This window comes from Hydractinia symbiolongicarpus, chromosome 12 (assembly GCF_029227915.1).
Source record: "Hydractinia symbiolongicarpus strain clone_291-10 chromosome 12, HSymV2.1, whole genome shotgun sequence".
NCBI classification, from domain to species: domain Eukaryota; kingdom Metazoa; phylum Cnidaria; class Hydrozoa; order Anthoathecata; family Hydractiniidae; genus Hydractinia; species Hydractinia symbiolongicarpus.
In genome coordinates this window covers 8,653,925-8,669,607 of record NC_079886.1, presented here as the reverse complement: position 1 = coordinate 8,669,607, position 15,683 = coordinate 8,653,925, and the positions used below count along the sequence as shown (strand labels likewise).

Sequence of the window (15,683 nt, the reverse complement as noted above, 5' to 3'; positions counted from 1 at the left end):
ACAGCCAAGATGCAGGCACTATCATTATAGCAGATTTGCGACAAAAAATGTGGATATGGATATGATCTCATTATCACGTATTTTACACGTATTATATAAAAAGTTTTTTTCAATATCTTCAAGAGATGAGCTCATATAAGGAGAGTAATTCCCAAGTAAAAGTTTTATACATCAGAATCGCTGACATTAACCCTATGAAAACGACCGAAATAAACAAGGCACTTGATTTGTAGCCTCGATAAAACCAAACTCTTTAATAAGAGATTACACCAGAGACTTTTAATGATTAGGCATGCCCAAGCTGTATTAACATCGCATTAAGTTTGATGCTCTCAATACAATTATTTTAATTAGATATATAACTGAGAAAATATGTGAATTCATTAATTATAATTGTATGCTAAATCTCCTGTAAATACCAATTTTTCAAATCTTGATTACGTTTGCAGAATGTTTTTTCCGCGATAAAGAAAATATAAATAAAAGCGGGTAAGGGGTATTTGTTAACATTTTCAAAGTAATCAGCATTGTGGAGGAGTGTTTTTGGACATTGGCCGCAGGTAATGCATTAGCAGATTTTGTTGATTATTATTTTAAGCTGCTTCACTATCCTTCCATGCTTATCATTTGTTGGTTTTTACCATTCACTTTTAATCTACTAAGAATATGATTTAGGATTTAGTCAACCATAAAGAGACTCTTATAAAATCAAAAACGTGAACTCAAAGTATGTTTGATTATGATAAACCTAATGAAATCAAGGCGAGAATATGTTATACAAAAGCTAACACGCTAAAAGTTGTGTTTTTTGTAGAACTCATACACCGTCTTCAAAACTTAGACTTTCTTAAGATGTTAATTTTTGAGTCTGTATATGTTCTTATAATACTTCCTTAGCCCTAGTGCATAATTTTCTTCATGCTAGGAGAATAGCTTCGTAATTAGAACAGTAGAAAAGTTATATAAAGTTTTTTCTCTGAATTCTACTGAATTTTCCTTTTATGAAGGAAAAGGGCAATTAAGATTTGAAAGTTTTAAATGTCAGATATAAAATAAAGCTGCATTCAACTCCTTTCAGTTATTTTTAATTTATTCTTAAATCCTTAGTAGTTCAAACCTGCGATTCATAAAAAATGTTCAATTAACAATGCTGTATGGGCTGGTTTCAACTTAAACAAAATCAGCCTAACTAATTGATGTAGATCGACGCAAAAATACTTTCTGTAGATCGATTCAACTATTTTCATTTCAGTGGCAACCCGCCTAATGTTTTCACCTTTACATTAATCGTTTTAACATTAAAAAATATTGACAGTGCATTTATTGACAAAAATGTCTTTAAATAATCACTTTATTGCAAGGGGAAAAGCACAGAACTACTCAGATTTGATAACGTAAGTTCAAAAGAGTAAAAAAACGTCAGCAGTAGTTAATTAAAAATTACATGCCTTTATATAAGGATACACAAATCCTAACCTGGTTTGGGATTACATTTTTCTATTGTCCTAAACAATAGACTCATTTTTTTTAAGCTGAAATCCCAGAAATACTATATTCTTTTTTATAAAAAGCGTGTAATTGATTCATAATAATTTATATAGGTTCAAACCTACTTTTATATTTTGTTGTTTAAATATAATTAACATATTCTAGTTCTTTCAATTTAGATTCGAAATATTATGGATACGGACGATTTGTATAATGAAGATAGCAAAGAATTTTCATACGATTTCGATTTTTACGCTTTAAGGAAGCTTCGCACACAACAGAAAAGAAAAATTACTGTTTTGTCAATTATTATAGTCGTTTTGTTGGTTTTGCTGGTCACTTTTGTGCTATTGTACACAAAATTAAACTCCAGTTCCAGTGATAACAACGAAAAGACAAACTCAGGTAAGATACACTGGTATAGATGATGCACTGGTAAAAAGGTCGGTTCCTATTAACATAAAAAACTTGTTGAGCAACTGTTGCAGTCACTGGTATGACTTTATTTAAAACAGATGTTGTACAACAAAGCGAAACAAGAGTTGTTTCACAAAAAATGTTTAAGGAAACTGAGCTTAAGTTAGAAAATGTGACTAGTTAGCAGTAAGAAAAATGAGAACTTGGGGAAGAAGGGAGAAAATGGAAAAGGATGATTCCCAAACAACTTTTTTAAACCAAAATTAATATTGCTTGCAATTTTGTAAACCAATGTTAAGATTGCTTGAAGTTTTGGTAATAATTGGGAAAGATCTCTGTTTAAGTCGTGTTAAAAATGAAGTTGATGCTCCTATGAAAACACTGTCGCGAAGAGCTTATTGTGATTATTAAAAAACTTAACCACCTAGCGCTAGGCCCCTTAAGCTTAAATGCCTATCTCGAGGCATTTAAGCTTAAGGGGTGGGGTGACTAAATGTAGAAAGTTTCGCACGGGCTAAAATTCAAACTCGGTTCAGGGAAAAAAATCTGACGTTTTTTCCATTAGTGTTTTTTAGAATGAAAACTATTTCATAGAGCTTTCTAGTGTTGTAGCTACTTTTCCTTAAAGATTAAATATTATTACCAAAATTTTTGTAGTCATATTTTAAAAGATAAGGTCTATGTGTACAAAATTTTGACTTGATTAGACATCACCAAGGGGACCATCCTCATCGTAATCAACAACCTTCTAATTTCCAGGTTATCATTTCATTTCTCGTTTTAAGTAAACTTCATTAGTAGGTTATGATTACCTTATGTAAAAATAAAATAAAGAACATGCTTGTTTCTCATAATATTGAGCACCAGTTGTGTCCACCCGTGGAAGAATTTAAAAACTTTTTTTTTATATATTGAGCTTCTTATCACAAAACAATTTGTTATTGATTTAATTAATAACGCTGCAAATAAAACGTTTTTTAAATGAAATAGACAAAAACAATAACAATGTTTAATTAGCCCATGACTTTGTCTGTGCATTAATTTATAACAAATATATAAGTTTAAATATAGAGTATCGTTTTAAGAGATATCTTATTGTCACTTTTAATGAAAATTGAGCAAAAAAGATAGACTTTGCCTCTCACAGACAGACAGACAGACAGACAGACAGACAGACAGACAGACAGACAGACAGACAGACAGACAGACAGACAGACAGACAGACAGACAGACAGACAGACTAGTCGTTAGTCCGTGGATAATTCAACGGGTTCGCCGGCCCTTTAGTCGCAACATGACTTTTTTCTCGCGCACAAACTGACAAGCGGAATACGGCTATTATTGTAAGAGATATTTCGACATAATGAGTTACGATCTTACTTTTTAACGCAGGAAAAATAACATCTGGGCGTATTGATTGTGAATCAAATTTGGATTGTGGCAACAATTCTTACTGCTGGTACAAGAAAGGAAGCACGTTTTGCGCATGTGCAGAAGGACACATTAAAAACGGGACACATTGCAAAGGTAATATTTTACTGGGCCTCTTTGTGTCAATACTTATGGAAAGAAAGGGGAGTAAATAGGATTTTAAGTGCTGCAGTTGTACAATATTTGTGAGATTCAAATCCTTTCCAAACCCAGTGCAACTATGTTCACACAAAGCATTGAACATTTTTTGCACCGCCTTTACTTTATATTATTTATAGAAAGTAAGGAAAACAATACAAAACTGACATGTAAATCTGATGAAGATTGTTCTATGAATGCATTTTGTCGGTATAAGAACGGAACATCATTCTGCGCGTGTGCACCAGGTTATATTTTAAACGATGAGAAGAAGCACTGTAGAGGTAATCTTTCTTAATATTGAAGTATTTCAATCAATTTATTTTTAACTTCCTACTTGCATCATCAGACGCTATGTTATTTATAGAAAGTAAAGAAAACAATACAAAACTGACATGTAAATCTGATGAAGATTGTTCTATGAATGCATTTTGTCGGTATAAGAACGGAACATCATTCTGCGCATGTGCAACAGGTTTTATCTTAGACGACGAGAAGAAGCACTGTAGAGGTAATCTTTCTTAATATTGAAGTATTTCAATCAATTTATTTTTAACTTCCTACTTGCATCATCAGACGTTATGTTATTTATAGAAAGTAAAGAAAACAATACAAATCTGACATGTAGTTCTGATGAAGATTGTTCTATGAATGCATTTTGTCGGTATAAGAACGGAACATCATTCTGCGCATGTGCAACAGGTTTTATCTTAGACGACGAGAAGAAGCACTGTAGAGGTAATCTTTCTTAATATTGAAGTATTTCAATCAATTTATTTTTAACTTCCTACTTGCATCATCAGACGTTATGTTATTTATAGAAAGTAAAGAAAACAATACAAATCTGACATGTAGTTCTGATGAAGATTGTTCTATGAATGCATTTTGTCGGTATAAGAACGGAACATCATTCTGCGCATGTGCAACAGGTTTTATCTTAGACGACGAGAAGAAGCACTGTAGAGGTAATCTTTCTTAATATTGAAATATTTCAATCAATTTATTTTTAACTTCCTACTTGCATCATCAGACGTTATGTTATTTATAGAAAGTAAAGAAAACAATACAAAACTGACATGTAAATCTGATGAAGATTGTTTCATGAATGCATTTTGTCGGTATAAGAATGGAACATCATTCTGCGCATGTGCAACAGGTTTTATCTTAGACGACCAAAAAAGGCATTGCAGAGGTAATCTTCCTTAATTGTCGAGGTATACTATACTATTTGTATATGTAATTAGTTTTCAAAAATTATTTCTGTCGAGAAAGTGCTCAATACCAACAAAGATGAAAAAGAGCGATGGTAAAACTCAATGTATTCGAAAATAAGTTAAAAGTACATAATTGTCAGTTTCACGCTAAACGAATATCAATTCCAGATATGTTTTGACAGTTCTGCGATCTTTCTTCTGATTAGTTTTTAAAATCATGGCAATGGGAGTACCACCTTTTTTATATAACGAACACCATATAATGAACACCACAAATCACTGACCACGCTCCTGGAGTTGTGCGCCGACTCGCTGTACATTAAATTAACTTTTCTTGCAATAAAGATTGGGCAAATTTTACAAACTATGCAATTCTTTTTTTAGATATAGCATTTGCGATTAATTTTAAGCAACGTACAATCCGAAATATTCCGACATTATATAACGTCATTTTCCCTGAAACTGACTCGGTTTCTGTATGTTTCTGGTATAAACTGCGACAGTCACCAGGATGGGTATTCAAACGCGTTGTATCCTACACCATTAAAGGAAAGAAAGATTTTATGGTTTGGTTCCTTGAAGGAATAATGTCTGTAATTTCTTTCAACAACACAGTTCGCATGAGAAGAAGTTTTGTCGTAAATAGATGGACACAATCTTGTTGGTCAGGAAGAAATGGTGGGAAATGGACACTATATGTCAATGGAAAGGTGTTTAGTCAAGGCACAAAACCTCGCACTCGCAAACATCTAACTTCAGTAGGGACATTATATCTTGGTCAGGATCATGACAATCCTAAGGTGTATAATCGTGGTCGGATGTTTGAAGGGAAGATAACTGAGCTGTTTATTTATAGCGGAGAGTTGAGCAAGCAAGATGTTCTTAATTCATATAATCATAAACCTCGCTTAAATGATGTTATTGTTGGATGGTGGCAATTTAAAAACAAAACATCTGGAAAGCAGATCGTTGAAGAACATTCACCATTTTTTAAAGGTAGTTAAAAATTATTATAAAAAATCGTCAAGTGGAAAGGTAGAAAATCTCAGATTCTGTACCTTAGTTGATGCATACTAGTTATTTTCTATTTTTATATAAGAGCTCTCTAGAATTGAGAACGCAGCATCTTGACGTAGTCGCTATTTGAAACTAATTTGTATACGATGCGATGAAGAATAGTCATAAACTAAAGAATACAAAATCATAGTTACAATTTGTTATAAAATTCGAGAAACTGTGAATTTTTGTTGGATAATAGCATAACCACTAGTATCGTTGTTATCATTAATGTTAATGTTGAATTGCACTTGATTTGTTCCTTTAGAATATGTTACTTCAAACCAGTGCAAATCAGTCTATTGTGTCGTTAACGCGGAATGCCAAACGGACAGATTTGGAAATGAAAAATGCAACTGCAAAGAAGGATATGTAGGCAATGGTAATGATACTTGCAAAGGTAATATACGTGCTACATGTTAAAAAAGTAACGTGTTATTAAATTTAAATTAATATTAAAACCCTGATTATTTTTTTTTGTTTTTTTTCGTTCTTAAAGTAAATAACAATTTATTAACATAAATTAAGCTAAAATTTACAATATAAAACACAAATGACTAAACCTATTATACGTGGAAAGATAACACTTTGAACATTGAAAAGGTGACATTACAATATGAAACGACATATAGCTAATCTTGTCCTAACAGTACATTTAAATGCAATCATAAATGGGTTCTCTATTCGCCAACACAAAGTCTTTGACATTAATGTCCTTATCTAGCGTCAATCTTAAACCCCGAACTCGTCGAATTGTTGATCGTAGCAACGAGAAACAGATCTTTGTTCGTATGACATTTGTTCTGATTGATTGCGCCATTTGTGTCTTTTTACTTTTAACAAAGGCCAGCCAAGAAAAAGTGACGTTTTGGATAGTGTGTCACGTCCACAGAGTAGATGCGGCAGCGCTTAATTGATGAAAAACTTGAAAATGCGCGAGCCTATGTGCCAACCTTTTTAGATTTATATCTCTTAAATCTTTTATCTTTCCTTCTTTAATTGCTTCAATTAATTTTGACCTACCATTTCATCGTAAGTGTCGGAGAAAACATAACATTCTATAGAAATCTAAGGCCCTCTGCTGTGGGAACTAGAACGAAGAGATGGCTATTCATAATATTACTAGTTTTTTCTTATGTTAGGTAAAATAAAACAGGGACATGTGTCGGAATTAAATAAAAACTTGATAGAGTTGTGCGCCGACTTGCTTGCCATTAAATCAACTTTTTTTGGCCCAAAGTATGAGCAAAATTACAAACTATGCAATTCTTTTTTTAGATATAGCATTTGGAATTTATTTTAAGCAGCGTACAATCCGAAATATTCCGACATTGCATAACGTTACTTTCCCTGAAACTGACTCGGCCTCTGTATGTTTTTGGTATAAACTGCGACGTTCACCAGGATGGGGATACAAAGGCGTTGTATCCTACACCATTAAAGGAAGGGAAGATTTTATGGTTTGGTTCCATACAGGAAAAATGACTGTAATTTCTTTCAACAATACAGTTCGCACGAGAAGAAACTTTGTAGTGAATAGATGGAAACATTTCTGTTGGTCAGGAAGAAATGGTGGGAAATGGACACTATATATCGATGGAGAAGTGTTCAGTCAGGGCACAAAACCTCGCACTCGTAAACATCTAACTTCAGTAGGAACATTGTATCTTGGTCAAGATCATGATAATCATAAAGTAGATGATCCTTATCAGATGTTTGAAGGGAAGATAACTGAGCTGTTTATTTATAGTGGAGAGTTGAGCAAACAAGATGTTCTTGATTCATACAATCACAAACCTCGCTTAAATGATGTTATTGTTGGATGGTGGCAATTTAAAAACAGAACATCTGGAAAGCAGATCGTTGAAGAACATTCACCATTTTTTGAAGGTAGTTAAAAATTATTATGAAAAATCGTAAAGTAGAAAGGTAGGGAATCTCAGATTCTGTACCTTATTTGAAGCACAGATACTATTTATTTTCTGTTTCTATATATGAGTGCTCTAGATTTAAGAACACTGCATCTTTTCCTAGTCGCTACTTGAAACTAATTCGTATACGAGGCGATGAAGAAGAGTCATAAACTGAAGAAAATAAAATCATGTTACCATTTGTTATAAAATTTGAGAAACTTGATTTGTTCCTTTAGAATATTTTACTTCAGACCAGTGCAAATCAATTCATTGTGTAGCTAATGCAGAATGCCAAACAGACAGATCTGGAGATGAAAAATGTAACTGCAAAGAAGGATTTGTAGGCAATGGTAATGATACTTGCAAAGGTAATATACGTGCTACATGTTAAAAAAAAAGTAACGTGTTATTAAATTTAAGATTAATATTAAAACCCTGATTGTTTTTTTTTTTTCGTTTTTAAAGTAAATAACAATTTATTAACATAAATGAAGCTAAAATTTACAATATAAAACACAAATGACTAAACCTATTATACGTGGAAAGATAACACTTTGAACATTGAAAAGGTGACATTACAATACGAAACGACATATAGCTAATATTGATTTAACAGTACATTTACATGCAATCATAAATGGATGCTCTATTCGCCAACACAAAGTCTTTGACATTAATGTCCTTATCTAGCGTCAATCTTAAACCCCGAACTCATCGAATTGTCGATCGCTGCAACAACAAAAAGATCTTTGTTCGTATGTCAATTGTTGTGATTTTTTGCGCCATTTGTGTCTTTTTACCATTAACAAAGGTCAGTCAAGGAAAGTTGACATTTTGGATAGTGTGTGACATGCACAAAGTAGATGCGCCATCGGTTAATTGTTGAAAAACTTGAAAATGCGGGAGGCTATGCGCCAACCTTTTTAGATTTTTGTGTCGTAAACCTTTATCTTTCCTTTTTTATTTGTCGGAGAAAAATTTAAGACATAAGAAATTTATAGAAATCTAGGGCCCTCTGCTGTAAGAACTAGAATAAAGAGATGGCTATTCATGATATTACTAGTTTTTTCTTATCTCAGATAAAATAAAACAGGGAAATGTGTCGGAATTAAAATAAAATGTAATTGGGTTGTGCGCCAACTCGCTTACCATTAGATCAACTTTTTTTAGCTTAATATATGAGCAAAATTTACAAAGATGCAATTCTTTTTTAGATATAGCATTTGCGATAAATTTTAAGCAGCGTACAATCCGAAATATTCCGACATTGCATAACGTTACTTTCCCTGAAACTGACTCGGCTTCTGTATGTTTCTGGTATAAACTGCGACGTTTACCAGGATGGGGATACAAAGGCGTTGTATCCTACACCATCAAAGGAAGGGAAGATTTTATGGTTTGGTTCCATACAGGAGAAATGACAGTTATTTATTTCAACAATACAGTTAGCACGAGAAGAAGGTTTCTCGTGAATAGATGGAAACATTTCTGTTGGTCAGGAAGCAATGGTGGGAAATGGACACTATATATCGATGGAAAAGTGTTTAATCAGGGCACAAAATCTCGCACTCGCAAACATCTAACTTCAGTAGGGACATTATATCTTGGTCAAGATCATGATAATCATAAAGTAGATGATCCTGATCAGATGTTTGAAGGGAAGATAACTGAGCTGTTTATTTATAATGGAGAGTTAAGCAAACAAGACGTTCTTGATTCATACAATCACAAGCCTCGCTTAAATGATGTTATTGTTGGATGGTGGCAATTTAAGAACAAAACATCTGGAAATCAGATCGTTGAGGAGAAATCACCTTTTTTAAGGTAGTTCCAAATAATCAGAAACCACTGTAAAGTGAAAATGTAGGGAACCTTAGATTCTGTGACTTGTGTGAAAAGATACTAGTTATATTTTCATATGTACGTAAGAGCTCATTTCTAAAACTATACTATGCATCTTGACTGCTTAAATAAGCACTTTCGTCACCAATAGAAAACTAAGTCGATAAAACTCATAGGTTTATAAACTGAAGAATCTAAAAATCACATTCACATTTTGACATGACCCCTATATTTATAAAAACAGTATTGAAGCGTTTTTGTTTTGTCTTACGTAAACCTTTGACTTATTATGGACTCTTCTTTAACAAGGTCCCTTTTGATAAATTCTTTTGCTTTTGTTTATTCGTTTTGTTTACGATACTTTAAAATGGTTTAGGTTTCAATATTCCGTCTGTACAAATTAATAATAAAATATCTTTTATTCCTTTCCATTCGTCCTTTCATTGACTTATAAACAAAATGTAGCCAAAGCTTACTTGCTTTTCCCTATTTTAGCTTTGACAGGTAAATCTATACTTTAATGAATGATGTGTCAATTTGCGACATAGCAGTTACCACACCAAATTGTAGCAAAGTCGGTCGCCTATTCCTGGATGTCAATTTTTTTTCAACCCAACATACTTATTCTAGCCGTCAATCCATTGATCAAAAATGTAAGAATGCCAGTAGTTTGAAAATAAAGAACAACGTTGGACTTTAGTGACATGTCATCATTAAACTGCATAAATCAACCGTACAAGATTCTTCATGTTTTCAAGTTACATAGCCTCGTCCACATTTATTTGGTATTTAGAGTATGCTAAGGGTTGCAGGTTCCTAGGCCCGTACTACGCGTGGGCAATAATTTTGCCATATTTTAAAACCGCATTAACGATCACAACCAACAATAGGATTTTATGACAAATAATTTTTATTGTTGTTACATTGTCTAAACCTTAGAATTTAAAGCATTTTCTACCCTCTAATACTGAGACGTTGCTTTCAAGAATGCAACTTTTATTTTCAATTAACCTTTACAAGTGCTCTACTGATAATTTAAGACCACTATATATTAACAAGAATGTAGAAGTTCGCCGAGTTTCTAGACCCAGTTAATAACAGGTTATATTATTTTAGCTGGAATGGAAAGCCTGTATGAATATTTATAAAATAAATAAATAAAAGGCATACAGAGTTAGAATATTATTATTAGAATAGATCAGTTACATTGTTCGTGGAAATCCACACATGCAAGAAACAATGAAAACAATTAATGACTACAATATTTTGATTACGTCAGGAATGGTTCGTCCAAAAAAATATTTTTCATGAAATTTGTTTATTATTATTTATTATTTTTAGTGTTAAGGTGGAGGGATGGGGGGCGTAAAGTACCCACCGCCTAAGGTGTTGCTAGGGATATATATGGATTATAAGGATACAGACCAGATTTCCAATCCTAATGGCGTCATTGTAGTGTTTTCCTTACTTTAAAATGCCATATTCTAAACATGTACCAAGTTTAATGACATGAACATCAATATTTTCAGAAATATATATATTTTTACCCTCGTCGTTAAAAAAAAATTCAGTACAAATGCTACGTCATTTTCTCTCACAAATAAGTAAGTAAAGGGAAGATCACCGTCCTTGAGGATTCCATCCTAATGGCTGGCTATCTCAACCTTTGGATTGTAACTATGCTACTTCACCGCCAGAGATAAGTATAGCCTTGCTCTAACTTACTTGCCTGACGCACAAGCCAGTTCGCGGTAAGTGGATGACTCTAAATGGGCTGACCAGACTACATTTGTGCACTGTAGTTGGGACTGGAACTTAAAATCTTATGATTACAAGCCGAATGCTAAAAATTGCTTTCTATAAATCTACCACGAATTAATGCCGTAGCGTGAGTAGTGCTTGAGAAATACAAATTTATTGTAAAATTGAAAAAATGGCCTATTGCAGGCATATGGGACTTTTCTTATTATAATTACGTCATCAATTTAATTCTGTATGTATAAGACTTAAGTATACCAACTTTTATCACTTAAGCGTATGCACCTTTCCCCAGTGCTACACTTGACCGAAAAAGCATGCGTGAACATTTAATGATATTAAGGTCCAAAGCTATTTCGATGACGTCGTCATGTGTTCCGAAACGAGTGGTTTGGCCCAGACTTTTGTAATTTGATCAATTTTGATCTCAAAAAGGCCCTATCACCCACGCAAAAAATGACGTCGGTTGATATCCCAGTATAAGTTTATAAGTGCAATGCAATGGCTTCATTGTTTGATAAATAAACTGAACGCTGAAATAATTCACTAAAACTTAAAAAAGCTGTCAAGCACCCGTGGATAAATCCACGGGTTCACCCGTCTTTTATTTACTGCGTTTCGTGTGTCTCGCTACTTGAGGTACTGTTTTGCGCAGTGACAGACAGAATACGACTGTTATTATGGAGACTACATAAGATTAATAAAGATAGTGCAGAACGTTAACCTAAAATATTATTACTATTTTGCTAAAATAGCTGTCACAATCATGCACATTACCCCGCATAAAGACACAGGGATTCTGGACAGTGGTACTATAACAATAAAATCAAAAATGCCAAACCAACGAAAAGAAATCATTATTCGTCGATAGATCATAGCGCTGGGAAAGTTATTTAAAATTCCACGTAGGTAGCTGGTTGTATTTTTACCACAATGGTGTATCTTTCTTTGTGGCTTAATAAATTTTGCTCTAATAATGTGATGCTTCTTTTCAGTGCATATCGTGATTTCACATCATGGGGTAAAAGAGGGTGACTTCCATCAACGCCTTCTAAAGAGGGCTGTTTTAATTGAGGATTAGTACAGTTAGGATTGTCCTAATTGTAGCTTGTTGATTTAAATGACTCGGGAAGTTTCCGTTAGATGCAATCCAGCATGTTTGTTGTATGGTACATGTTATAGAGTTTTATGTGTATCATCTTCGTAATACCAATTTTTAATTGTAAGGATACTTATAATTCGGACTGATAATGATATTAAGCAGAAGAATATATCAACTACAACCTGAACGGTTCGTAAAGAATATTATAGCATACTAGTCGATAAAGCCTGTGGAAAATCCACTGAGGCAAGATAAAATTGAAAAATAAGCATCGTATGAATTTTGATGACGTCAGCAACTCATCTGCAAAAAATAATTAGAACCTTGTTTGTACGTTGCCTCTATTGTGTATAGCGCTGATTAACAAAATGCATGTAATCACGTTCTTTTGATGAATGGTTAATGAGATTATAAGGGTTTAAAAATTTTGCTGACGTCAACAAAGTCCCTATTAAAAGTACAAAAAATTTTTCTTTTGAAATTTGTATGCCCGTTGCCTTCATCATAGAGATCTTGAAACACTGATCACAAACGGTTACGGAAATATTGTGGTTTAAAGGTTTTTTGAAGACGGTACCAACCCGTTCATTCCGAAACGGATTTGGGGATCCGGGTTTGGGAAAATTACCCAAATTGCTCTTAGGTTGTCCCTTGTTACCCACGCGGTAAAAAAATCATTGACGTCACCACTTCGTTTCCAAGCTATTTGGTCTTAGAATTTTAAGTGTACTTTAAGCTTCCTTAACTTAATATCAGATATTGACATATTAGGCATGCATTTTTCGACAATATCAAAGAAAAATGAACACATCCACTTTGCCTGTTACAGAGACGCAGAAGCGGCATATTATTATATAGACTAGCCGATGAAAAAATTCACTTAGGCAAAAGGCCATTAAAAAAATAAGTTGCTTTAGATGTTTTGCTGACGTAAGCAATGCATATACAAAAAAGAAATGTACTTAAAATCTTACACAAAATGTCAAATGTCAAATCTTACACAAAATAAGGATAGGTGCAAAACAGGTGCAAAATCTAGTTGATAAAAAGTTACAACAACGACATCCACAACATCGACACACAAAACACTAATACTCAAAAACCGACAGTAAGAACACCAACAGTCACAACACGGATAATAACAATGTCAGAAATAACGCATCTCAAATATGTGCATCTTATAAGTGATTATGCTGAAAACCCTCAGAAATGTCAAAAAGTTGGCCTGCAAGAGTTAGCACAAATCAACAAAAATAAGTTCTTTATACATTTTAAATATTGTCTTTCCCTTAAAAGCTTATAGAAAAATATGAAAAAGCCATAGTTTAGAAAACATTAAATGCAAATCTACAAAAATCAGTCATTTCAGTTGCATACCGTTCTCAGTCACAAAAATGTACACAAAATGTAAAAATAAACCAGTTAAAACACAAAAAATTTTCTTTTTTAGTATGATAATCCTACTGCCCTTTACCAACAATTTTGAACTTAAATGTCAAAAAATCAATAAGCAAAGAATAAACTAGAATTAAAAAAGATCATTATTTTGGAGACATTGTATACGGTTTGTAAACAAAAGTTTACACAAAATGTGAAACAGATCGGTTTCTGAGAAACACATCTAAATCAACAAAAATAATTTCATTCAGCATGTCGTATATTGCCATTACCCATCAATCTTCTACAAAAAGGTTATGAAACACATCAAATTTAGAAAAATCAGTCATTTCAGTGCATACAGTCATCGCCCATTAGATTACAAAATCATGAACAAAATAATAATAAATAACTTAACACACACACTTTAAATTCTATAGAGTTCGTTCCACTTGTCATAATGTATGTGGTCCTCCTTGTAAAGTGCACAATTAATGTTAAAAAAATTATAGATGAATTCCAGCGTGACGTCATTTGTTTACTTTTTAGCGGTAAACTCCTAGGCTCTGGCTTTTGCGTGGCAGGAAAAAAGATGCTTGAAGAAAGGTCTTTTACTGTGGATTTCTTCTAACAGGGACATCGTTGGGGTTATAAACTATTATCGAGTGTGGGTTGATGCCTTCTGATTTATTTGAATTCATTAGGAATGCCTTCATTGGAAGAAATAAACTGATAATTACTTTGCTTTACCTAGCACCCCAATCTTTTTCCCTGCCACGCAAATGCCAAAGCCGAAAGAGCTTACCACTGCAAATGTAAACAACGGGATTCATCTATATACTCTATGGGCATAAAAACACATCCTACTATCCTGAAAAAGTTCAAGTCTTTGAAAGTTTTTGTAGGTAGCTACCTAGCTTGTTACATCATAATTCGTGCTCATAAAAGAAGAGAAATTTGGAAACTATAGTGGTTAGCCATAGAGAATTAAAAAGAGAAATAACAACAGAAGTCATAGGTTAGAGCAAGCCATGGGATGGGGGGCTGAACTTGGAGGCTAACGTTAGCTAGCTAACAGTAGCTAAGACACCCAGTTAAATATACTAAAACTGCGAACACTTAGCTCAAACTAAAGCTAGCTATTTATGCTTAGTAAAACACATATAAAGAGAAGCAATAGTAATGTAAAATTAATAATATTACAGTTCCACAAACCAAAGTTTTCCATTTTTAGTGAGCCAACAGCCTTACAAAGATTGGTTTAAAATTCGTAGTAATGTTTAATATAACTAATCTGCATTTAAATATCTATATTGCTCGAAACACGCTTAAAAACAAACACACAAAAAATGTTAGTGACTGCATGAGGTCCGTGATTTTATATTTTTCGCTTCTATAAACAAATAAAATACAACTAAGCTTTAAGGTATAACTTATTATGTTCTGTTATCATTGTTTCATTATTTCTTTTCTATTGATACGTTGCAATTCTCCGACCCAGTGCGACATATTCACCACAAATTAAGGATGTCTATTCTGTCTACTGCCTTCCTTACTTTGTTTCTTGTTTTGAATTTTGATCTATATTACATCTGTTTTGGTCCTTATTTTTTAGATTATCGGAAAGCATTCCCTTTTTTGTTGGTGTTCCTTTGACTCCGCTCTTTGTTGATTAGCATGAAATGAAATAAATTAATTATTAACAAAGTTGACTGCACGTGTACGTTTCTGTGACTCTGTAAATAAATAAACTTCCTGTCGAAGTATTTCTTCTTCGTCGGTAAGTGCATTTACGGGTTCTCTTCTTTTTCTGTTTACCGCACTGAAAAGAAACGTCATTTCCCGACTTTTCTACAATGCGTCATAAATGCCGAATAGCAATACTTGTCCTTTCTCTTCATGCACGCAACCATATCTTTGCCAAAGATGGGAACGAAAAATTCTTCC

General features: G+C 33.3%; 1 protein-coding gene across 1 annotated transcript; it reads left to right on the top strand.

The window, feature by feature from the left end:
- Positions 1–354: 354 nt before the first annotated feature.
- On the top strand, positions 355–9,829 carry LOC130622166 (uncharacterized). Its single transcript, XM_057437598.1, has 13 exons — positions 355–560; positions 1,668–1,893; positions 3,298–3,432; positions 3,615–3,758; positions 3,842–3,985; positions 4,069–4,212; positions 4,296–4,439; positions 4,523–4,666; positions 5,073–5,684; positions 6,013–6,144; positions 7,023–7,634; positions 7,894–8,025; positions 8,872–9,829. The coding sequence occupies exons 2-13, from the start codon at positions 1,680–1,682 to the stop codon at positions 9,483–9,485; spliced, it is 3,171 nt and encodes a 1,056-aa protein (XP_057293581.1). The 5' UTR covers positions 355–560; positions 1,668–1,679; the 3' UTR covers positions 9,486–9,829.
- The last annotated feature ends 5,854 nt before the right edge of the window (positions 9,830–15,683 follow it).